The sequence below is a fragment of the Montipora foliosa genome, chromosome 4 (assembly GCF_036669935.1).
Source record: "Montipora foliosa isolate CH-2021 chromosome 4, ASM3666993v2, whole genome shotgun sequence".
Taxonomy (NCBI): Eukaryota; Metazoa; Cnidaria; class Anthozoa; order Scleractinia; family Acroporidae; genus Montipora; species Montipora foliosa.
In genome coordinates, this window is record NC_090872.1 from 42,697,613 (window position 1) to 42,724,233 (window position 26,621).

The 26,621-nt window shown below is 38.8% G+C and overlaps 2 protein-coding genes across 3 annotated transcripts in view; one reads left to right on the forward strand and one right to left on the reverse strand.

The window, feature by feature from the left end:
- The window catches only part of LOC138000825 (phosphopentomutase-like), a 146,837-nt gene that overhangs the window by 10,509 nt on the left and 109,707 nt on the right, over positions 1–26,621 (forward strand). For both annotated transcript variants that reach the window (XM_068847487.1, XM_068847488.1), the window contains exons 2-6: positions 9,811–9,910; positions 11,991–12,058; positions 13,198–13,286; positions 23,043–23,127; positions 23,644–23,727. In XM_068847487.1, the coding sequence (XP_068703588.1) occupies positions 9,811–9,910; positions 11,991–12,058; positions 13,198–13,286; positions 23,043–23,127; positions 23,644–23,727 (426 nt within the window). The remainder of the gene's footprint in view (positions 1–9,810; positions 9,911–11,990; positions 12,059–13,197; positions 13,287–23,042; positions 23,128–23,643; positions 23,728–26,621) is intronic.
- Positions 19,744–20,794, reverse strand: LOC137999423 (uncharacterized). The gene has a single exon (XM_068845206.1). The coding sequence runs from the start codon at positions 20,792–20,794 to the stop codon at positions 19,868–19,870; it is 927 nt and encodes a 308-aa protein (XP_068701307.1). The 3' UTR covers positions 19,744–19,867.

A 26,621-nucleotide genomic window follows, 5' to 3' on the forward strand; every position in this document is an offset into this window, starting at 1 on the left:
CAAATTTTTGTCCAAGAAAGCTAATAAAACGAGGAAGATTTTTCTTGGTCACTCAAAAATTCATAATGACATTTAACGATAACTCCAAAAGTTCAAACAAAAATGCTATATTTTTAATTATTTTTTATATCAATGTTGTTCCAGTTTGAAATTTTATTCATACAACTTTACTTACTATTAGAGTTAAAAACACAATCGTCACTTAAAATAGATTTTGAAAGATAATTATATTGTATATATAGTTAAGTTCAAATTTCATACTTTTCTCTTTTTTTCCACTTTTTATAAGCCAAATATATTGTATGTACGTGTGGTTCCATTGCTTTTTTTTCCATTTTGTTACCACATCACAATAGTTATATTGACAAAAAGCTGTAATCGATCAAAAAAGATCAATTATAAAAATATATTGTTGGTTCCAGTTATAATTCATCCACTTATCGTCTTTTCGTTCTATTCAACAGACCAATTTTTCAATGCTTTTCAAACCAATTCTATTTAAAATTGCCCTCTTAAGCTATAATTTTGTTTCTAATAACTAGTCTATTAAGTGCAAAATATCAGGTTTAAATATAATAATAAATTGTTCTTCAATGCTGTCTATAAAATAAATTGTTCTACAATGCCACCTATAACATTCCAATGTTAAAACTCACCCAAGTCCCTACATTCTGCTTCTTCTTAAGGACAAACAAATCCTAAGTTAAACCACATAGCAAAAAAAAAAAGATCCCAAGCACTTCCCAAAACTACATTTTGTACACTTGTAGTATTTTGAGATCCAAAATTACTAAAACCAAAGTACTGAGCCGCAATTCTGTAACAACATAACAAAGAAATTACAAAACTGTAAACAACAAGCCCAACTCAAAAGAAAACGAAAACAAAAGAAAATTGTACTGTAGGGCGGGGCAGCTCTAGTGAGAACTATAACTAGTGGTAAAGAAGGATCTTGTGGCTGAGGATCAGTTCACTGATGACTTTAATGTTACCGTACATGTATGTTGCTCATTGACAACACAGCCAGGAAAGTGCCCATAGCCAAGACCAAGTGGAAGCGCAGTGTCTCCCTGATGCTGTTTATGATCCAATTCTTGGTAATTTGCCAGGAGTTAGAGCTGCTGACGACCCAGATCCAAGCTGGCAAGATCATGTGCAAGAAGCTTGTGCTGTAACCACGAGAAACCCAAGCTAAGAAGGCTGGAGAATGTATTCCGTTGAAGGTACCAAATACCAAAGAAAGTTCCGTTTTAGATAGAGAAGAGCTTAGGCAAATGCAACGTGATGACGAGAGTTTACAGAAATATTGGGAGGGAGATGATGTAGTTGTGAGAGGCCAGGCTGAGAATTCATTTGAAGTGAAAAGAGGAGTTCTGTATCACGTCTACAAGCACCCTTATGTGAACGGTGGTAAACCTCTGAGGCAAGTCATCGTCCCTGTGCAGTTGAGAAATTGAATAATGGAACTAGCTCACGGATTGATCATGAGAGGTCACATGGGAATAAAGAAAACGACTGATAAGATTCAAAGTGCATTCTATTGGCCAGGTATTCAAGGGGATGTGGCTTATTATTGTAAGTCCAGTGATGTATGTCAGAAGACAGTTAACAAGGGATCCCTACCGAAGGTTTCCCTGGAGAAGATGCCATTAATCAACAAGCCATTCAAGAGAGTAGCAATCGACCTGGTTGAAACTATTGGTCCCCCGAGTGAAGATGGTCATAGATATATATTGACATTGGTTGACTTTGCAACCTGTTATCCTCAAGCTGTCCCGCTCAAGAACAGTGATACTGAGACTGTAGCAGAAGCATTGGTGGATATCTTCAGTCGATTAGGAGTGCCTGAAGAGATCTTGAGTGACCTTGGTACGCAGTTTGTGTCTGAGTGTATGAAGGAGGTGACACGTTTATTGAGCATTAAACAGCCCACTACGACTCCCCATCATCCTATGTGTGATGGTCTAACAGAAAAGTTTAATGGAACTATGAAGAGCATGCTAAAGAGATTGTGCAGCGAGCAGCCGAGACAGTGGCACTGCTACATCAACCTGTTGTTATTTGCATATCGTGAAGTTCCTCAAGAGTCTACAGGTTTTTCACTGTTTGAGTAGCTCTATGGAAGAGCTGTCAGAGGGCCAATGTTTATTCTTAAAGAGCTCTGGAGGAAAGAGCTGGAGGAACCTGAAGTAATGAACAGCTATCAGTATGTGTTTGAGCTAAGCGAGAAGCTGGAAGATACCCTCAAACTTGCACACACCGAGCTTCAGAAAGCCCAGCACAAAGGCAAGCATTACTAACACAACCGCAAGACTAAAGTCAGGAAGTGCGCACCAGGAGATAAAGTGTTAGTGCTTTTACTGACTGACCATAACAAGCTCCTAGAATGCCATGGAAAGGTCCATTTGAGGTTAGTGCTGTAGTGGGTCTCAATGACTATAAAGTGAGTGTCAAAGGAAAGGAGAGACTTTACCATGCCAACCTACTGAAAAAGTACTTTGAGCGTGAAGATTCCATACTCGTAGGAGCAGTTGCTGTTGAAATGGAAACTAATATTGGTAATAACGAACATGTTACAGTGCGGCACGCCTTTCCGTAGCCACCTAACAAAGCTTTTTACAAATTGTCCACCAATCGGTGTGCAAATTTAATTGACAGTCATGTCTCCTTGCAAAGTTCGTACGGATGTAATTTAAACACTGTTGCATGGGTTGTTGAGTTGACGTATTTACACGTAATTGTCAAATGTGAAAGTTTGTTGGGTGGCCACAGTAAGGTGCGTTGCACTGTAAAGGTGAAGTAGCAGAAGTTGATCCCGTATATGATGCTGATTTTCTGGAGATTGGTGGTTATGTTGCTAAAGAGTCAGTCAAAGATGTGGCCACTGGAGATAACCTTTCTCATGAGCAAAGAGCAGAGTTTATGGACTTCGCAAATCAGTTTCAAAGCTTGTTTACAGAAGCTCCAGGTACTACGAGTTTGGCTCAGCATCATATTAATCTTACATCTGTACATCCAATCAACCAGTTATATCAAGACCTTATCCAGTACCGTATAGCTTAAGAGAATCCCTGAAGAAGGATATTACAGACGTGATGAAAATGGGGGTCATAAGAGAATCAAGTTCACCCTATGCCTTGCCTGTCGTGGTTGTTAAGAAAAAGGACAACACAAATCGGATATGTGTGGACTACGGGAAGTTAAACAAGTTAACCGTGTTTGACCCTGAACCAATGCCGACTGCCGAGCATTTGTTCCAGAAGGTGAGTGGTGAGAAGTATTTCACAAGAATTGATTTGAGCAAGGGCTATTGGCAAATTTCTATACCTGAGGAGGACATACCGAAGACTGCTTTTGTGACGCCTGAGTGAGTAGTGTTCATTGAAGTGTTACTGAGATCACATTTATATTTGGCAGAGGCTGTGTGGCCTGTTGTGGAAATTTGTGGAGTATTTTCTACATTCTTTTGGAATAAATAACCTTGTTGCTGTTCTGACAATCCTGCGTTTTGTTTGGACTGCAAACTATCTGCCACTGACACACACAACGAACTCGTAACACCAGTGATAATGGCACAGTGAGAATTAGTGTTCTATTCAAAGATCAGGTGGTTGCCAATGCGGTCCGGAAACAATTTTGCGATCTAGTCATAAGATTGGTTTACAGTACAACTAGTTTTCATGAGCAAAAAATTGGGGCAAGATCTTAAATCCAAAGAAATTAAGTCATTAGCTGTGAATCAGACCTATCAACAGGAGTGATCTATAAAATCAATTGAAAAGACTGTGACAAAGTCTATATTGGTTAAACATCAAGAACCTAAGATCCAGGACTAGAGAGCACAAGAGAGCGATTTTCACAGGAGAAAGAAATTCTTTATTACCCAACATTGCATACAAAACAATCATGAGTTTGACCTTGATGACATCAAGATCATTGACCACTGTTCTCAATGGTCAAAAAGATTATTTTTAGAAGCGTGGCACTCAATTGGCGAATCGAATTCCATTAATGAACACATTCACATTCCTGACATTTACAAGTCCTTGGCAATCTCAATTGACGTTTTGCGGCTCTTTTAAAGCACTCATTTACATTCATAGCCATTAATTAATGCTTTTTTAGTCAGTGACAACAAAAATTTATCATGCTTGACTACATCTACAGTGTATGCTTCACTTCGCTCACTCGTGAGAGATACTTTCAGCACTTAAAGATAAAATTTGTATCCCCGCGCGGCCATGTAATATCCTCTATGTCTAATTTGTTATAACGTGTTCAGTGAGACTCGTGTATTCAAAGAGACTCCTTTCCACATGTGGACACTGCGTTGTCAAAGTGTTTCAAGGACGGTTCCCTGTCAAAGATGCTCAAAGGGCTCTCAAGTTTTACAGTGTATGCCAAGAAGCCGCTGATGTCCTCGTAAGGTTTCTGTCTTCCCAGGCTCTCTTGCCTTTTTTCAGGCCTTGGTGAATGAGGGACAAGAAAAAGTTGGTTATTCACAGGATACCTGATACTAGCAATCAAGAAGCCTTGACTTTAGCTAGATGGGAACAGATTAATGCTATTGTTTATGTACACGTTATATAAATCTGATTTATCAGATGATCTAATTAAGCATTTTGATAGCATCACTAGCGGTGGATACGATTTACGTAATTTAAGCAATAACTTTGCTGTTCCTCGTTTCAAATTAGATGTAGGCAGAACCTTGTTGAGATAATTTGTAGGGGACCTTAATTCTAGATACCTTAAAGCAAGCCCAGAATTTAAATATTTTTAAAGGTGGCCTTAAGAAAAATAAATCAGTAATGAATAACATTGATTTTGCATTATTTCTAACAAGAATCCACAATATGACAATATTTTTGAATTATAGAAGTCTCATTTTGTATGTATTTAATTAAGACTTCATTGTATGCATTTCTTTATTAACTTAACCCACTCACTCCTAAACCGGCCTAAACCGGCTGTACTTAGTATTTTACTCTGTCTAACGCCAGAGTATTTTACTCTGTCTAACGCCAGATGATTTTACTCGTCAATGGGGAATCCCCAGGAGTCAATGGGTTAACTGATTTAGTCTTATTCCTATGTAGTTTAGCAACTATAGGTTATTTGAGTAACAGAACAAGCTTAAGTAAAGTACGATCGTCCTGGTGAGTGCAGTCCTGAGAAGGACTGTTTGAGATGACATTGACTGTCATTTCGACAACCTGAGCGGAAGTCATCTTCACAATCAAGTGATTTGTGTAATGTCAGTAGATACTATAAAAACACTGGTCGCAAGCAACGTCAGACAAATACGACAACTCTGGTTCAACCACCACTGCAAAGAACTTGATCTTGTTCCGGCTGGTCTTCATCTGAAGTCTCTCTCCGTTGAACAAACAAGAGTCTATCCAGATCGTCAATGCCACATACACACGACTGATCCAAGTACGGATTAATGACTGTCACAGAAGACTCAACCAGTACAACAACAGACTACAGCAACGACTTGACAAACTCAAACAACTTGTACCGACTAAATGACTCGGCGTTATACGCAACATTGATGACTAACAAGCTGAGAAAACAACTGAACAATATCGCATTAAGACAGAACCGAAACTTAGTAACTTCAACGAACCAAAGACAAGAATCCCCACAAGACAAACAAAAACTGGGTCAGGAATATCCCTTTCCGTCCCTTAGACAAGACTGAGACACAAGGTCTCTGATATGGACTAGAACATTCTGTGACGCGGAAATGTATACCGACTGAGATGATTGTATCCACTGTTGAGGGCGTTCTGTCTTTTTAAAGAGAAAATTTATCTGAGCTGACCAAGGACAATATCAGAAGTGGAATAGCTTCTACAGTAACTATACAATCGGCCTCTCTTACAGACAACAACGCTATGTTGACGATACTTTCACAGCTCTACACAAAGACAAAATCAACGATTTTCAAAGCTGTTCTGCAAGATAACGACTATCCCATGTCATTTCTTCAAAACTGCAAGAGGGTGTTAACCAAACAACCCGCCGATAACAACTTCCATGGCTTTGTAGTGCTGCTGTATGTACAGAGCGTTTCCGAGAAAATAGGTCGCATTTTGAAACAACAAAAAGTCAAAGTAGCTTACAAACCACATCTAACCATCAACAGCCTTTTTCCGTGCCCTAAAGAGCTAGACGATTCTGACCGCTAGAAATCAGGCATAGTGTACAAAATCAATTGCACGCAGTGGAATTTTGTGTACTATGGCCAAACAGAAAGATCATTAAAGACCCGAATTGTGGAGCACAAAAAGCAATGGTAGGTTTTGACCAAACTCCAAAGTTGCAAGCTATGTCCACCATTTCAGCCACATCATGAACTTTGAAAATGTCAAGTTTGTTGCTTTTGACTTGCTAATTACTATGAGTGACTTTTCCTCGAAGCCTGGCACTCTACTTTGGACCCGAAGGCTTGGAATGATCATATTGTACTTCCAGAAGCCTACAAAGCCATCGCGCAAGCAAGCTTGCACTACATGTACGTTACTTTAAATAGGGTATGATAACGAACTTCACTTTCATATCACTGGTGAAGGCTTAAGAATTAGCCGAAACGTCTTTTGAAAAATATCAAGAATCAGAGGCAAACCTTTTTCCATAGAACTTATGACATCTCCTGACTACACTTGTTCCATTTTTAAACGAATGTGTAAATAGACGATGAGCTGTTTCGCTGTTTGGAATGCTTCATCCAGAGCTTCGTTGGGCCCACATAAAGGGGGTGTCTGATTGTGAAAGCTGAGTGACAGGTCAGATGGAGTGGCTTATGTTGGGGTAATGGGGTGAGAGGTAGTTGGCCTATGGACATGATGAATGCTATCCTGTCAGGGTCAGATTGGATGCCTCTGTCATTGATGTTGTTGCCCATGAACTTAAGGACAACAAAGTGCTGGTCATGGTCCCTCTGCGTAGTTTGTTACTTCACCAAAAACAAGGATGTCATTAGCAATGCACAGCGCACCATGAAGGCCCTCTAGGGCTGATATCAGTCGCTTTTGAAATTCCTTGGGGCATTTGAGATGCTAGATGGGAGGCAGAGCCAGTGGTATCCGCCATAAGATGTGTGCATGGTAGTCATTAGAGATGGTTCTTTATCAAGAGGTATGTGAAGGAAACCTCCTACATCCACTAATGAGAAACATTTAGCATGGCAGAGTTTATGAAGTTGTTTGGGCAGTGTAGGCATCTGATACACTGGTCTGAGGATTGCTTTTGACTACGGTCAATAACGATGTTTCTCGGAACGTCACCCATTGAACATTATTAATGTGCCAACCAGAACCTAATTGGTGGTTGAAACAATGACTTCTTTTGTTCTGTGGTTGGCAAATTTGAATATCAAAAGGAATGTGACGTCAATGTTTGTAAACAAGAAATATTGCACACAGATTGTGGTCTTCTTTGATGTCTCTTGATGACTTCATTGAAGCACCAAGAGGTGGGGTCTCCTACTGGTGTTAAAATGTAACTGCAACGTATTTGTCTATGGCTTCCTCTCCCTTTATCCTCTTGACCACAGGGACTCTGTAGATGGTCATCTGCACTGGCGTTACATTGTGTCTGACAGTGAAGTGAACACGGGGTCCGAGACATCCTAGCCCTTTGAAATTTTCTGCATACTCCTTGAGGATGGTTTCCTAGGTAAGTTCACCAGGGGGAGGTAGGCTTCTCTTGGCCGGTATCATAATGGGCTGAGGAGGACAAGGAGCTGTTTTCTCCTGGTAAAATTTGTCGTTGATTGGCTTGTCTGGGCCACTGGTGTTTAGGTCACACAGGACAGTGTGTCTGTGGTGGTTGTGGTGGATGATGATGATGATGATGATGCTTGTTTATTTCGATGTCTTGCAGTGCATAGCACTGAATTATACATTGTAGTTGCATAAAATACAAAATACATAATATATTGATCGCACATGAATTTGGTTCCAATGGTCAATGTAGCCCTTTGCTTCCCGATGAGTCTTTGACGAGTGAGGTGAGTGAGAATATTTCATCGGATAGCATTATAATCAGTTTTTCACAGTCCGATCCAGAGAGGAGTGCTAGTTTGTCTTTCATTGCGTGACTGGAGAGGACATGGAAAGGCACATATTGTGTGATTGTGCTCACAAAGTACATGTAGGTCGACTTGACCCAGTGGTCGTAGTGGCTTGGGATCGCCATAAGGGTGCAGTAAGCAAGATGACTTCTTGAGCTTTACATTGGGCATCATTAGATAGCATGTTGCATGTGGCTGCTGTATCAATTTGGAACTTAATTGGGGTGAATTTACTCCCTATCACAGACATTTGCAGGCTATGTATTTATGTCTCTAGTGAGTATCACTGATCTCCTTGGTAGTCATTGTTGCAGTATTCATGGGTGGTAGTCAGGAGGTTGACATGTTGGTTGTGGGAGGGGCTTGCTTGTGTGTGGCCATGGGGGCTTTTGTTGCTGAAGTCTCTGCCTTGTGGTCGCCATAAGGCAGTTTGCTATGATTGCTGGGTAAATGGTAGGGGGCCAGTCTCGAGGCACACTCTGGCAATGTAATCATTGATTCCGCATTTAGGACATGCTTTGCCTTTTGCAGGGCAAAGATTCCAAGGGTGGGCTCGACGTTGGTCTCCACACCAATGGCACATTCCTGCTTCTCTTTTCAGTTTCATCTGCCTGTGGCTTACCCAGTTGACATGTTCCTCTAGACCTTGAGTAGAATCTGTGATAAGTTTGTTGGCCTTTTGAGCCAATTCTAGGGTCTTGGCTTCTGCTATTACATCTTGCATACCTTTAGGAGTGCCATCTGATTTTAAATGCATTTTTGGCAGTTCAGCATTCAGTGTTTTAAGCAGTTTAGCATTTTTTAGGAGTTCAGTTCTCATAATTCCATCTTGTAGGCCAAAAACAAATTTGTCGTGACACACTTCATCTGTCAAAGCATCATAGAAACTCAGTTTGCCAGCTTGTCCCACTCTAACCTCCCATTCTTGAGCCGACTCAAGTGGGTTTTCCGGGTGTTCCAGAATTTGAATCTGAGGACAGAGTTTCCAGTTTACTGTATCTGGTGTAGTGTGTCTTTTCTTTTCTATCCAGATCTGTTGCTTTTTTCTGAAATGGATTTCTAAACATTGAGTGCTGAATAATTTGTTTATTGTCACTGTTTACTAGAAATGTGGTTATACATTTCATCAGACTCTTTTCAATAAATAATTTATTGTCTATTTAATAAAAGGATAAACAGGGAGATGTGATAATAATACTGATATCGTAGGTGGAGGGTGTACATGTAATTTTGACGGGAATAAGGGCTACAGCATCATTGTTTCTTCCACGGTTTGGTTAAACCTGCACCCTTCGTATTCTAGGCCTGTATTTGACTGACATGTTTTTTGTCTATGTTGTGGTTCAAACGTTGTCTTGGTTTAATTTTTTTAGAGCAGTTCGATTTTGATTTTTTTTGTCTAAATATTCATCGTAATCTGAAACAAACGAATATCAAATTATACACTAATTTGCTAATCATGTCCAAGTGCTTGATAAACTTACAGTAGATCAATAAACCCTTCAGTTAGTCGGGCTGAACTGGTGTTTTGTGCTCACTTTATGTCATAACTCTTTTTTAATCTTAACTTGCATCCAATTTTATTCAAATGTCAACCTTCTTGAGTTCTTGGCTATAAAACGTCCTTAAATTTGTGACACTAGAGACACACAGGCACAGGTCTTTTCCTACCTAAACTGTTGCTACAACAATGCAGCTAATATCAAGTCTGTTGTGTTTATTGTCAGCATCCAGACAGCATTGCAGAGGTGAAACAACTTGTAAGAGAGATGAAGTTTGAAGAACTAAGAGTTGTTATGATGTCATCATTGTCATTTGGCACTGCAGGTGGTGAAATAACCCTTTTTGGCTCATCAACATTTTGTTCAAATTCTTGTTACATCCAAAGATTTCAAATTTTTGCATTAGGAAAGAAAGAAATAAAAAAATATGAGGGGCCCTGCTCCAAAACCATAGTACTGATCAAATGTAGGTTGACAGTCCCTTGAAACTTGTACTGCGTTACTTTGAAAACTTGTTGTTCCAGGATAAACTTGAGTTTTAAAATTTCTTGTGCAGAAAACAAATGACTTTTTTTGCACAATTAATTTTTTCAGTTAATTGTTTCTACACCTGATATTTACTTTACTCTTTTTGGGTCTTTTCACTGGGTAGATGCAATCATTTCATTCCCAGCCTGGCAGCATTTTTTAGATTCCTTAATGAAACTTTCTTCATTCATGATCTTGGGGTGCAGTACTAGTCCTGGAACATGTATGTAGACCCTTTCCATAAATCATCAATCCAATTTTGATACGGGTTTATCCTCGTCAACAATATTTCAAACTCCCACTGTCCATCTCGCTTGATTCATGGCGTCCTTTTGCTCCAAACCAATGCTCTTGCTCTCCTTCTCCACTTGCGTCTTCCACGTCTTCTTTGGTCGTCCTCGCTTCCTCTTGCCCATCACTTCGAACTCCAACACTTTTCTCAGAACATGCCCATCAACCCTCCTCAACACATGCCCGTACCATCTCACTCCATTTGCCTTTCCCATCTGAACCACTGTTTCCTTCAATCCCAACATCTCCATCAGATCCTCTGTCCTCATTTTCTCCATCAGTTTTGCACCACACATTGCTCTCACCATTGCTCTCTCAGTCCTTCTCAAAATTGCTACCTCATTTTCCCTCAGACACCATGTCTCACTCCCATATAACATCGCCGCTCTTACACAACTCCGATAAACCATTCCTTTCACCTTCAGTGAGAACCTTTTTGAGTTCAGCAACTCTCCACATTCCCTGAACTTCACCCAGCGAATTCTTGTTCTTGCTGTCACAGCTGCCTTGCAGCCACCACTTACATTCACCCTATCCCCTAAATAACAGAAACGTCTCACCGTTTCCACCTCTTCACACAACTCTTCCACCGATTCCACTAATCCATGAACTTGCTTCTTATGACATAAAAATCTCCCCCCAACCTCAAGGTCACCCTCTTTACTTTCGCGCATCTTCCATGGATCCATTTCCCACATTTCACACACAACACTGAATTTGTCATTACTTGCTTCCCACAAATACCACATGGATCTACCTTACTCACAGACACTTCACCTTCTGCCCCATTCACTACCACTTTGTCTTCCCGAGGTTCACCTTCAGCCCCTTGCTCTCAAATGCCTCCTTCCATTTCCAGAACTTCTCCCTCAGTCCCTCCATCGTCTCACTCATCAAAACCCAGTCATCTGCATACAACATCTCACTCATCAAACCATTTCTCACACTCTCCGTAACCACGTAACCATACACCTTATTCCAAAGTGGCCGCTGATTTATGCGGATACAAATTGGCCCTTGTTGCCTCTTTTAAGATAAAATATTCTTTTGAATTTTAAGCTTAAGAACGAGGCATCAAGGGCTTATTTGAATAAAAACAAAAGAATATTTAAATGGCGGCCATTTTGGAATAAGGTGTATGGCGTCTAAGTTTGAATCACAATACTTTGTACGTCCTTATAGCCTCGTACTTATGTCTCTAGACAAAGGTTTTTCATGTGAGGCTTAGGATGTACATTGCCATTTATCCAAAGGGTCTATGTAGATTTGAGAAGTGCTTTATTTATTTTGAGTGTTACAAAATTCAAAACTAAAGCGTGGAAACTTGATCCTCAAAAAATAATGGTAAAAATAAAGAACAATTTTAAAAAAACCTTGATCCTCAGTGAGCTCCAACATAGAGGATCAAAGGTCAACTTTCATTATTTTGACCCATAATAACTGTGCATGTGTGTTTTTCTTGTATTTCCCATTTTTAGTGCCTTATTTTTTGAAAGCAAAATTATGTTCTCAATGTGTGGCCCAATTTTTTTTCCGGGATGTTTTTTTATTTACTTATTGTTTATTTATATTTTATCTATTCAAAGGTTTACGATCTAAAATGGGAGCTGGTTTCAACAGAATTAATGATTTGACCATAATACAGGCCACCCAGGTTGGTATTAATGAACTGAGTGACTAATAATTTTTGTATACTCTGTCTTATAACATTTATTTATTTATTTATTAACTTTTCCACTGCATACTTGATAAATACAAAAAATAAATATAGTGGCAGGGACACTGCGACAGCGGGTAGCCAACTACTGCAACGTTGTTTGTCTTAAGGATGCTTGGTACTAAGGCTAAGTACAGTACCGCCTGAAAGCAATGACCCCGCGGGACGAGGCAATACCTTGTCTTTGCTGTGGGTAGTGGTCATGTGCCACCGAGGTATGCAAATTTTTTTCCCCTTGGTAAAACTAAGGTGCAAGTTGCGGTGGGAACGAACAATGATCTGTTGCACTTGTGAAAATAAGCGGAAGACTGTCAAATTTTAGATCTCATGGTGTGAAGAATCGATTCTTACAGCAAGAAATTGTAATCAAAACGAGAAAGTGCGTGATTTCCTTAAGGACTCAAATTTTATTATCTTTACATAATGTAAAACTGAAGTCTTCTTTACTGTAAAGATACAAAGATACTGTTGTTAACTACAGTGTAAGCAACAGCTGTGTTATCCAACCAACGAAACACACATTGCTATCCAGGCTGTAATACTGTATGTGTGTGTGTGTGAGAAATTTGTTTGGTTTCGAAAAAGGTTCGATTGTGTCTGTTTTCGTCCAAGGCTGACCTTGTTTTATTTAGAGACTTGAAATTCAAACTCATTCCCTTCATCCTAGGGTTTATGTACATTGTAAACAAACTCGATGTGATAAATTTGCCAATAGTGACAGGATTAACCATCTCCCGTACATTGATGATCACAAACTGTTAGAAGTGAGAAAGTATGCACAATGTATTGGATTCTTTAGTTCAGACAATTGCAAGGACAAGCAAGGACAATGGAATGTTGTATGTCTGTTCTAAGTTTAGTAAACTAGCTTTCCAGTATGATCCCTTGGTAGTAACTACCAGTAGGTAGTTCATTCAGCAGAGTCCCGGTCAATTCTGTGGGCTGTCTGTAAATGGTTTGACTCTGAAGATGACTTCTTCTCAGTCAACATTAGTCAATGTCATCCTAACTCCTGGTTCAAGCCATTTATGATTTTGTAAAAAATTGTTTCTTTTTGTCTGTCTCTTTTTAAATAGGGTCTCTGTAGATATTTGGAAAAGCTTTTTCCAGATCTTAAGGAAAGAGGGGTTGTTGTAGGATTTGATGCAAGGAACAACAGTAAAAGGTAAGGAATTAAACCTAAAGTTGGCTGGTGATTAGTATTTCTCGCATTACAGGGTTCAGGTCAGTGAAGAGAGAGAGAAGCACACAAAGTGAATTTTATGTTTTGACAAACTCATCTGATGAATTGGTTTTTTGCCCTGAGCAGTGCGTGAATTCATGTCTCCCTGATTACTAGTTGGGCATGCTAAGCCATCACAAAAGGCTACCATGCTAGCAAGACAGCTGATTAATGAGGTGACTTAGTGGTGTGGGGATCCCTAGGGCCCAACTTTTTCTTCACTTGAGTGTGTACCCTTGCCTCTACAGTATAAACCCATACGGGACTTACAACAAATGAAAGTCAGAACTTTCGAGGCAAATGAAAGGCTATACATATACGCAACTGATGATTGAGAGAAAGAGAGAGAGAAGCACACACACACTGTGCATTTTACCTTTCTACACACTCGTCCGAAAAATTGTTTTTTTTTTCCTGAGCAGGACTTGAACCCATGTCTCCCTGATTAGTAATCGGGCATGCTAAGCCACTACACCATCAAGGCTACCATGCTAAAATGCACTGTGTGTGCTTCTCTCTCTCTCTCTCTCTCTCTTCAGTTACGTGTACGAATAGCCCAACTAGTAATCAGGGACACATGGTTTTGAGTCCTGCTCAGGGAAAAAAACAATTTTTTGGATGAGTGTGTTGAAAGGTAAAATGCTCTGTGTGTGCTTCTCTCTCTCTTCAGTTAGGTGTACATAGGCTTTCATTTGCCTCAAAATGTCTGAATTTCATTTGTTCTAAGCCCCTTTTGGGGTTATAGAGGCAAGGATAGACACTCAAGTGAAGTTTTTAGGCGTTAAACAACATCTCTCCTTATGCAGTTCTTTGTATATCACTGTTTATACCATAAATTATTTCAGTGAAAAATTCAGGCTTCTGTTAATGTAGTGAAATAGAGGTTATTATTTGGTGTTACGGTGCATGAATTTATGCTAATTAGGATATGCCAATGTCTATGTCATATAATGATAGTATCATGGAGTCATGGTTTCATAGGTTATGCCAATGTCTATGTCATATAATGATAGTATCATGGAGTCATGGTTTCAATGGTTTCGTAGTGTCAATGGTTTCATGGTTTCTAAGGTTTCGTGGTGTCAATGGTTTCATGGTTTCATAGGTTTCGTGGTGTCAATAGTTTCATGGTTTCATAAGTTTTGCGGTGTCAATGGCTTCATAGTCTCATGGGTTTCATGGTGTCAATGGTTTCGTGGTTTCATAGGTTTCGTGGTGTCAATGGTTTCATTGTTTCATAGGTTTCGTGGTGTCAATGGTGTCAATGGTTGCATAGGTTCTTGGTGTTAAGGGTTTCATAGTTTCATAGGTTTCTTGGTGTCAAGGGTTTCATAGTTTCATAGGTTTCGTGGTTTCAAGGGTTTCATGGTTTCATAGGTTTCGTGGTGGCAATGGTTTCATGGTTTCATAGGTTTCGTGGTGTCAATAGTTTCATGGTTTCATAAGTTTCGTGGTGTCAATGGTTTCATGGTTTCATAGGTTTCGTGGTGTCAATGGTTTCATGGTTTCATGTGTTTCGTGGTGTTAATGAATTCATGGTTTCATAGGTTTCGTGGTGTCAATGGTTCATGGTTTCATGTGTTTCGTGGTGTTAATGAATTCATGGTTTCATGTGTTTCGTGGTGTCATAGGTTTGGTTGTGTCAATGGTTTCATAGGTTTCGTGGTGTCTATGGTTTTATGGTTTCATAGGTTTGTTGTTGTCAATGGTTTCATGGTTTCATAGTTTCATAGGTTTGTGTTGTCAATGGTTTCATGGTTTCATAGGTTTCGTGGTGTCAATGGTTTCGTGGTTTCATAGGTCTCGTGGTGTCAAAGGTTTCATGGTTTCATAGGTTTTGTGGTGTCAGTGGTTTCATAGTTTTATAGGTTTCGTGGTGTCAATGGTTTCATGTGTTTCGTGGTTTCATAGGTTTCGTGGTGTCAATGGTTTCATGGTTTCATAGGTTTCGTGGTGTAGATGGTTTCATTGTTTCATGTGTTTTTTTTTTTTTTTTTTTATTTTATTTTTATTTTTTTATTTTTTTTTATTTGCAACAATACAAGAGAATACAATGCTTACGAACAGTACACTGACTACTTACAGCACTAGCTCTATTTACATGATGTTACTCTAATTTTAACAGTGTTTGAATTACAACGACTAACAAATCTACACGACTAACAAATACAGTGAAGACAGTACTACAAACACATGCAGTGACGACAAAGGGCAAAGAAAAAAAAGAAGAAAAATAGATAATTATCATTACAGCTTGAAGTTGCACTATGGAGGCATCAAAAACAGGGTAAAGGCATGTGGTTCACTACAGGTAATGTAAGATATGCACCTGACAGGAGATTTGAAAGGAACTAATGGGTAGGAGATAAATACAGATAGGTGAAGAAATATACTAATATTAATTAGATCCTCATATATCCTGCAAGAGGTTTCCATTTCTTTGTGTCTCCACTTTTTATTTCTATTTCATATCGTGATTTTAAAGTGCGTATGAAATGTGTAAGATTTGGATGGCCTTCTTTTGTCTTAGCGAGCCATATGTGATATCGTGCTAAGAGAAAGCAATAATTTATAAGAAGTGCGAATTGAGAGATATCTGGCCTCAGACCCAAAGCAGTAGTATTTGTCAAAGCATAATCCCTAGGAAGTACATTTAGGTTTATCAGCCATTCAGTAAGTTTATTCCAAAAGTGAGATGTGTGGCTGCACGTCCAAAAAAGGTGAATAAGTGACTCAGAGGAGGTGTGACAAAAGCTGCAGTTTTCATCGCCCTTTAGACCTATTCTAAATAAGAAGTTATTGGTTGATACGCGTCTATGTAAGAATTTAAACTGGAACTCTATTAGCTTAGTGCTCTTTGTGCATTGTTTAGCTAAAATATAAGCAGCAGTCCAATTGATGTTGTCATTTGTTGGTAGGTCACAATCCTGTAGCCATTTTTTTTGACTTGACTCGGGGGTTAAGCTCTTGATACTGATCAATTTTTTATATATTAAGGTAGTTGCTTTTTTGACTTGTAAAATTCTTGTTGTAAGTGGCTCCTTTTCGTGGTCGGTGTTCTGTAGATCTTGAAAATTTGAATCGATCCGAATAGACTTAACAGCGGATATTAATCCGTAGAAGCTGAGAGGGCGAGGGTCAATTTCATACTTACAGCGAAAATCACTTAGCGAGAGAAAGTTGTTGTCCGATCCTAAAAGATGCTTCACCCGAGTTATTCCCTTATTGAACCAATTTTGAAAAAAAATTGTCTTGTTGGCTATCTTTATTAAGGAGTTATGCCAAAGTTGTTGGTCCAGAAAGTGATTTTTCGATGCTATTTCTGGTTCAAAGTTAACTTCTGCCCAAATTTCTAATACTTCTTTTAAAAAGCCATCCGAAGTTGTTATTTTCGATAAGATGTCCTTAACATTAAGGTTGTAGGAAAAAAAATTTTGACAACCATATTTTTGGAGGGTTATATTGAAAAAAATTTTCCATTTTCCCTTGTTATTGTTATCCAAGTATTTTTTAATCCATGTCGTTTTGAGGGATTTATTGAAGGAACTTATATCAATCATTTTTAAGCCACCATCACCGAAATCGTTGATCATTACCTTCCGTTTTATCTTGTCTCCTTTGCCATTCCATAGAAAAGTGTAGAGTAAGTCATTTATTTCGTTTAAAACTCTGTAGTTTGAGCGAAGAGGTGAGAGCAGGTAGACTAATTGGGAGACCACTAGTGATTTGATAACAGTGATTTTCCCTAGCAATGTGAGTCGGCGGTATTTCCAGCATCTCAGGATTTCTTTAACTTTTTCGAGTTTCTCGTTGTAGTTTAAGGAGGCAGATAGTTCGGGATCTGTTGAAATCCATAGACCTAGGGATTTAACCCTGTCTTTTGGCCATTTGAGTTCTTTTCCTGATAACAAAATTTTATCATTTCCAACACTTGCGCCGATCCATAGAGCTTCAGTTTTCTTATCATTGAGTCTGAGGCCAGAGACTTTGCTGAAATCGTCAAGCATTGCGAGGGATGAAAAAAGAGATTCGCGTGACCCGTCTAATATAAGTGTTGTGTCATCGGCATACTGACTTAACTTAATTTCCACATTATTTACAGAGATTCCCTTTATATTAGTATTTTTCCTAATTGCCATGGCAAGCACCTCTGCTGATAGGATAAATAGATAAGGTGAGAGCGGGCAGCCTTGCCTAACACCTCGTTGAATCTCAAAAAAATTACTTGCCCATCCATTATTCAGAATACAGCTTTCAGTATTACTATACAGGGTTTTCACCCAGTTAATCAATGAAGCACCAAATCCGTAGAAACTTAGTGTGTCATGTATGAAGGACCATTCGAGAGAATCAAATGCCTTTTCAAAGTCAATAAAAAGTAATAGGCCCGGGATATTCTTTTCTGTGGCGTATTGGATAATAGAGTCGATAAGTCTGATATTTTCGCCTATGAATCTGTCTTTCAAGAATCCTGTTTGATCATGATTGATAAGGTTTGGAAGTACTAGTTTAATTCGGTTTGCAATAGATTTTGCTGCGATTTTATAGTCAGTATTCAAAAGGGTAATAGGTCTCCAATTTTTGATGAAGTACAGTTCCGCATCTTTTTTTGGAATTAGTTTAATCGCCCCTCGTCTTTGCGTCACTGAAAGGCAGCCAGGGTCTAAAGCATAGTTGAGTGCCGAAATTAAAAAAGGAGAAATGTCTTTCCAAAAAACTTTATAAAATTCGGCAGGAAGTCCATCTGTTCCTGGCGTTTTGTCGGACTCCATCTTCTTCAGGGCTTCGAGACATTCCGTTTGAGTTAAGGGGCCTTCACATAAAATTTGTTCTTCATTCGACAAAGAAGTGGAGTTCACTTCAGAGAAGAATGTAGACTGGAGGCTGTCGGGTTTTTTTGACGTATAAAGGTTTTTGTAGAAAGCGGTACATTCAGATAAGATATCTCTATCTGTGGTGACGAAATCAGTGTCATTAATTTTTAATTGACTAATTGTTCCTTGTTTACAGTGCCTTTTTTCAAGATTTAGAAAGTATGCAGAGTTCCTTTCGCCCTCGTTGTACCATTGCGACTTTGACCTAATAATTGCACCTTTGGTCCGATACTCAAAGATGTTTTCCAGTTCTTTCTTTAAGGTAAAAATTCTTTCTGCAACAATATGGTATGAGGGGTTACCATTGCTTGAATTGTCTATATGTTTCTCTAAAAAAGCGATTTCGCGTTCCAACATTTCTTCGCGTTTTCTTGTTGTCACGTTTTTGTATGCAGCATAGGATATTGATTTCTCTCGCACCTTTAATTTGATCATCTCCCAGAGTAGGGCTGGGTTCACCGAGATGTCTTCTTTGTATTGGTTCACAGTGTTTTCAATTACTGTTTTAATTTCTTGGACATATCTCATTTCGCTTAGAAGAGACGTGTTCAATTTCCAAAAACCTTTACCTCTAGGGTTCGAGTGTAAAGCTACATTAAGAGTAATCATCGAATGATCCGTTTTGAAGCCAGGAAGAATATCTGCATGGGTCACATCACATAAGGATGATTCACTGACTAGAAAAAAACCAAGTCGACAGTGTATGACTGGTTGGTTTTGTCGCCAAGTATATCTCTTGGTCTCCGGGTTGAAAAGTCTCCAAATATCAATCAAACCAAGATTTTCAGAGAAGTCTTGAATCACTTTTAAGGCATTCTTGTGTGTTCTGGCAAGGCCACCCCTCTTATCCTTTTCAACTTCAAGAACTAAGTTAAAGTCCCCACCAATTATAATTTCCTCACATTTAAAGTTTGATAAATGATCGAAGAAAACCTGAAAGAAGTTTGGATCATCTTCATTCGGAGCGTAGATGTTAGCCACAGTCAGACGCTTGCTATCAGCAACGATATCACATATTAAAAAGCGACCATTCGGATCCGAGAAAACCTTGTGGATCTGATAATTGAAGTTATTGTTGAAAAGAATACCAACCCCTGCTTTGTTGCTGCTACAGCAGCTGAAGAGCGCTTTATATCCCCACTCACAAGTCCATTTATCAGTAGTTTCTTGAGAACAATGGACCTCTTGCAGCATATAAATAGATTTCTTTTTTACTCTCAGCCAGTTAAACACCTCTTTTCTTTTGGCATTGTTTCCCAATCCCCTGACATTAAGGGAAACTATTTTCAAATCTGTTGTATTGTGAGTGATGAAAGAAACGGAGTTGACGGTTTTGCATTTTCACAATAAAAGATATCTAAATGACCACATGCCTTCAAGCTATTGTTGATGAGATAGATTGCTATGCCCTGGAGACAGTACAACGAAAACACACACAAATTGAATAAAATTACTAAAAGACTTTTGGTTGAGAAATTAGGCATCTTGCTACAGTAAACAAGAGAAAAAGCCTGTAGCTCTGCTAGACTATTTAAGCTGTCGACCGCCTCTAATTAGTTAAACGCATATTGGCAATAAAAAAAGAAAAAGAAACTGCGAAACCTTTGAAGAAATTTGCAGGTCAATCTGAACAAAGTTATTTTATGTGGGTTAGACAGTAAATTTTTGCCCGACGGGCCACAATTTACCTTTAATATACAGTTTGTCTGGTTGCGACTGGCTGAAGGAGGCAGCAACTCCATTTCGTCTGGCATCTTTAAAAGCATCCATCTGTACTTTTCTTCGGGTAATGATATCCCTGGGAAGGTCTCGGAACATTTGGAAGTTAGTGCCTTTAAGTCGGTGACCAAGTTTAAAGATCTGCTCACAGTCTTTGTACCTGAGGAAACGGGCAAGAATAGGACGCGGATTTCCATCTTTGCTTTTACCGATCCGATGTACTCGCTGGATTTCTACGCTCCTTGCATCCCTGTAACCGAGATCCCGTTCCAAAAAATTTCGAAGAACTTCTTCGGTGTTTTCACCAGAGCGGCCGCCTATTTCTGTCGATTCTACTATGTTGGTGAATTTAATATTCTCCCGGCGAGAGTAGGCTTCTAAGTAAAGATTTTTAGTGTGGACCTCCTCTAGCAGAACCTCAGTTTTCTGGCATTTTGTCGTCAGCTCTGCTAATTGAGTTTCGTAGAGTCGATGCGCTTTCTCCGCAGCTTCTGTCTTTTCCTTCAGTTGTTGTCTGGTAAAGTTGATTCCTTCTTTTAGGTCGTCAATATCTTTATTCGTTGTTGTTTGGAGATCTTCTAGCCTTTGGGTTCGTTTCTCTAAGTTCTCGAGATTGGCTTCAATCTTCTTCACGGCTGATTCTATTGAATCAAGCTTTTCCAGTTTTGCTAGGATTGCTTGCAGAGTTGCACCAACATCTTGTGTCATACTGAGAGCTGTCATTATTTCGTCTTCGTGGTGCGTTGGCGAGGAGTACTGCTTGGTTTTTTTTATTTCCGGCGAAAGACTTGACTCGTCGGAGGAAGCTGAAGATCTGGTTTTTCTTTTGCTGAGAAATTGACCAAAATAAACGGCCATTTGCCAAAATAGGGCAGAAAAATGGGCGGGCGACAGCAACGCACGTCTTTATGCCGCCATTACTCGACCCAGTCATGTGTTTTTGGTTTCATAGGTTTCGTGATGTCAATGTTTTCATGGTTTCATCGGTTGCGTCGTGTCAACGGTCTCATGGTTTGATAGGTTTCGTGGTTTTATAGGCTTCATGGTGTCAAAGGTCTGGTGATTTCACAGGGTTTATGGTGTCAGAGGTTTCATGGTTTCATATGTTACTTGGTGTCAAGTAGCCTCCCCGCAGGTGTCCTTTGGGGTTTAATTTGTTCGTCACACGTTCATTCCTCCCCCACGGAGGTCTGCTAAACACAGCCGACATTTACGTTCACCGATCAGTGAGGCTTTTGATCGAGTGTGCGAGAATTTTGTAGTAAATGCAGAGTTAAACAAGTGTCAGAAAGACGCTATACTATACTCTACTTACAATACAAAACTTGCAATTACACATAGATAACAGCTACTTGCACTACTTACAAAATTAATACGGATTACATACGCTACAAAAACCAGAAACTAAAGGGGGCGGGAAAGTATGGTAAATTTCAGTTAACTGTAGTTTTAACTCAAAGGAGAAAAAAGAGATTAAAGATATTTTCTCTGCTGACTCACTGAAAATTAGCTTTATATACTTTGAATGTTGAGGCGAGCAAAATAGGAAGGGAATGTCTGGTAGGAAGGAAAGTGTAAAAAGAGCGAGAGACCTCAAACTGATAAAAGATTACTAAAGAGGGAAAGGTTCAATTTCTATATTATATTGTTCTAAAATAGGCTTAAATTTTTCAATAGTTGGAATATTTCTTTTGCTTCTGCAAAGCCAAATGTAGAATCTCGCAAGTAACAGAACGAAGTTAATTGCAGCTTTGTTTTTGGAAGTATCAGGCATCAGACCCAAGACGACAAGACTGTTAAGGGGATACTATGAAACCATTGACACCCCGAAACCATTGACACCGCGAAACCTATGAAACCATAAGACCATTGACACCATGAAACCTATGATACCATGAAACCCGTGAAACCCGTGAAACCATGAAACCATTGACACCACGAAACCCATGAAACCATTGATACCATGAAACCTATGAAACCATGAAACCATTGATATCATGAAACCTATGAAACTATGAAACCATTGACGAAACACATGAAACCATGAAACCATTGACACCACGAAACCTATGAAACCATGAAACCATTGACACCATGAAACCTATTAAACCATGAAACCATTGACACCACGAGACCTATGAAACCACGAAACACATGAAACCACGAAACCATTGACACCACGAAACCTATGAAACCATGAAACCATTGACACCACGAAACCTATGAAACCACGAAACACATGAAACTATGAAACCGTGAAACCACGAAACCTATGAAACCATGAAACCATTGACACCATGAAACCTATTAAACCATGAAACCATTGACACTACAAACCTATGAAACCATGAAACCATTGACACCACGAAACCTATGAAACCTTGAAACCACTGACACCACAAAACCTATCAAACCATGAAACCCATGACTCCATGAAACCCATAAAACCATGAAACCATTGACACCACGAAACTTATGAAACCATGAAACCATTGATACCATGAAACCTATGAAACCTTGAAACCATTGACACCGCGAAACCTATGAAACTATCGACACCACAAAACCCATGAAACCATGAAACCATTGATACCATGAAACCTATGAAACCTTGAAACCATTGACACCGCGAAACCTATGAAACTATGAAACCATTGACTCCACGAAACCTATGAAACCATGAAATCATTGACACCACGAATTCTATGAAACCACGAAACACATGAAACTATGAGACCATGAAACCACGAAACCCATGAAACCATGAAACCATTGATACCATGAAACCTATGAAACCTTGAAACCATTGACACCGCGAAACCTATGAAACTATGAAACCATTGACACCACGAAACCTAGGAAACCTTGTAACCATTGACACCGCGAAACCTATGAAACCATAAAACCATTGACACCATGAAACCTACAATGTATGAAACCTTGAAACCATTGACACCACGAAACCTATGAAACCATGACTCCATGATACTATCATTATATGACATAGACATTGGTATATACTAATTAGCATAAATTCGTTCACCATAACACGAAGTAATAACCGAAATAGAACTCTGTGCTGATGACCATTCAATTTATTTGTTAGACTTGCCCAAAGAGCTGGCAGCGTATTTGCAAGTCAAGGAGTCCTGGTTTATCTGTTCAGTAAAATAACACCCACTCCATTTGTTGTGAGTTTAAGAAATTAATGTACATGTGCTGAAGAAAAAAAATAGTAGAGTATTACCAGTAATCAGAATTTTTATTTTCATGAATATAATAATATAACCAAAATCTAAACACCAAAGATTCCCTTCAGATTTTATCAATTGGCTTTTGGGGATGTCACTCAACGGAGACTACAAAAACCTGGAATCTCAGTCTTCCCAATTCTTAGGCATGTACCAAGTGCGGTTTGAACTAATTTTTTTGTGTGTGTTCCTTGTGATGAATGTCGAGAAGCATGTACTTCTTGACCATACATTAACAGTAGCAGTAACCCTTACCAAAACCAACCCTACTCTAACCTGAAAACAACCATTAATTTAGCTTTAGCATGAATACAGGGGTTAATGTTTAGGAAAACAAATGTTTATCAAATTTATTGGTGCATTTCATTGCCTGTATTACTGGGCTTAACTAAAAGCATAGAACAATCTTTGTTTTTCTGTTCATGTAGGTAATTTTGTAAGTTCCTTTTTCCATAGCCGTATTGTGTAAGAAGATATAACTGCATATGTGGTGTCATGGTGACAGCTTCTCACAACCCAAAAGATGACAATGGATATAAGGTAACGAAAACACTTTTACTGAATTACTGTGGCTAAAATGTTAAATTAACTTGTGCAAATGATGTGAAAGTTCAATTTGCAATGTGTGCTACCATAAAATTCTTGCGCAAACCAAAAAAGAAAGTGTTATTTTCAGGGTTATTGGAAGGTCTTGGTGTAGGTTCTGTAAATTTAAAAACTAAGAGGTAAAGTTAACTGAAGCTAATGTCTTCAGCAAAAGCAAAGCAATTGATTATCCAGTCGAGACTACAATGAAAGTTGTGATTTTTGCAGGCAGCGATTTTCTTTTGACATTCCTTTTATTTTAAAAGCCACTAGTCTTTGCTGTCAGTATAATTTAACCAAAATTGTTGACACTGGTATGGCTGGTATAAACTACAAGAGCACTCTCAACCAAAGCATACTTTTAATTTAACGAGCAATCACCAAATCTAACAACGCCAATACATGTAATTTGCTTTACTGAACTCTCCATTTTTGCTTTTTTACATTTGATACACAAACCCATTGGCCTTCTGGACTGGAGAATTGCATTTCTGGAGTTGCATTTAGACTGTTCTGTTAATATACATGTAATTACAGTTAATTGGTTATAGGTACAGTGAAATCTTGTTAAGCAGATACCTTTTCGGATAGTTGGGGTCTTTCTGCAGGTACCAGAAAGCATTTTATATTTGGTCACTAGTGATGAATCTTTATTTGGAGTTGTTTTGTTTTCTGTCTTTTGTTTTACATTATCTCTGCTCCGGTACCTGCAGAAGGAACTGATAGTTATTTGATACCGGGGTACAATATATTAATACATGTACAAAGTGGCAAAGTAAAGACCCAAGTGTTGGTTCAGCAATAGTTTTGATTCCATGATCTCCTGCATGGGAGAACACATTAATTTACTTTAACAACCCAAAAACAATCTGACCAGATTGTAGAAACCCCTCACTCACAATTCTTTTCCAACAGCTGCTCCTGCTGTCCTGCAGCCATTTACATACATGTACAGCAAACACGGCACTTTCAGCAGTCCCGTAGTTATTTATGTACACACAGGGTACATCAAACGCTGCACTTACTATTTACGTTAAAAAGCTACTCCCGTAGTCCGGCAGTCATTTACATACATCAAATGCTGCTCCCGCGGTCTCGCAGTCACTGTGTTGACCTTTCACATTGCTTTCATGCAACCAAATTGTCCTAAATTACTTTAATCTGACTGTAAATTATTTAGAACAAAGGACAGCACAGCACATGCTTTCTTCAGTTTAGATGAGACTACTTTGATAAAAACAGAATAAACACTCGAGGATATCACCTGAAGCTTTTACAGTGAAATCTTGTTAAGCAGATACCCTTTTGGAAAAGGGTAAAGGCAATCGATGTCTTTATGTCTATTCTACCTTCTGTTGTCACTGAAACTTTTGGAACAAGTTACAATTAAAATTGTTGAAATGAAAGTTTGAAGGACATATCATCTGTGCAAGTATAAATGAATGTAAATATCCTAGTTTGTATAAACATGCTCTAGTCAGTCCAGTACCGAAAGTTAATCATCCTGAAAACATTGAAACGGATTTCAGACAAATATCTGTGCTACCTGTTTTTGGTAAGGTCTTAGAAAAAGTCCAAATACTTCTAAACAAGGATGTCTTCAAAGTCGAAGAAAATCAACATGCCTTTTCATATGGTCAGTCAACCGTATCAGCTCTTATTAATATCACACAAACCTGGTTCAATAGTACTGACAACACCCCAGAGGGTAGAAAAGCGATCCATTCCCTCTTTATTGATTCCAGCAAAGCCTTCAACATGGTCGATCATTCCATCCTATATATTGACCAAACTAAAAGCAAGAAATACATGCAAACATATGTGGCTCTGGATCCAAAGCTTCTTGGAAAGTAGATCCCAACAAGTAAAGCTTCCAGGTGTACTATCAACATCTAAAGCATGTCTGGCAGGAGTTCCTCAAGGCTCGGTAATATCACCGCTATTATTTAGTATCTTTATTGACGACTTTGATGAATTCAGACTAGAGGAACTTTGTGAACGAGGAATGATGTGTAAATATGTAGATGACTGTACCATGTTTGAATGTATCCCGAAAGGTAGTCAATCTAAAAAGTGCTTGACAGTCTGCAGAGCTGGTCTATAGAAAACAACATGATGTTGAATCCAACAAAGATGAAGGATCTGTGGATCTTTTTCCAGAAATCGCCAACTTAACCCGACACTCTGCATATCAAAGATGTGTAGGTGGAAAGAGTACTTAAATAAAATTAATTGGAGGATGGCACCAAAATAATCTGGGTTGGAAATACCACATTGAACAAACTGTCAAAAAGCCAAACAAAAGACTTTACTATCTACGAGAAACGAGAATATGCCATTGGAACTTGGCTTGACTATTTACTGTACTAAAATTCATCATCTCTTGGAATATGCGTGACCGGTTTGGGGCGGCCTGCCATAATACGTGTACCTTGCAGATAACCTGCAGAGAGTACAAAACAGGAGTCTGGACATCATTGGTGCTGCTAGATCAACCCTATCATCATTAGACGAAATATGATCACAGTACACAAAGCGAGAACTTGAAAGAACATTAAACACTGCTGAACACCCTAATCAAGTAGTTATTAGTACACATGTAAATAGGAACTATAGCCTTAGATCAAATCAAGAAATTAATAAAGTTATTATTATAAGGAACATGTGCGGCTTTCTTTGTTTATTGTCTCACAGAAAAAACTGTAGAGCGTGATGTGGATCTATGCTTCCTCACTTCCATTCACATGGAAATTACTCAAATAAAAGTTAGAAGGAACGTGTACAGCCTTGTTTATTCATTTCTTTAGAATAAAAACTCAATCAATAGCAGTAAGTTACTTCGATTACTT

Bases quoted from the DNA above. Each gene is read 5' to 3' on its own strand.
- LOC137999423 (XM_068845206.1), bottom strand. From the start codon at position 20,794: ATGGCCGTTTATTTTGGTCAATTTCTCAGCAAAAGAAAAACCAGATCT.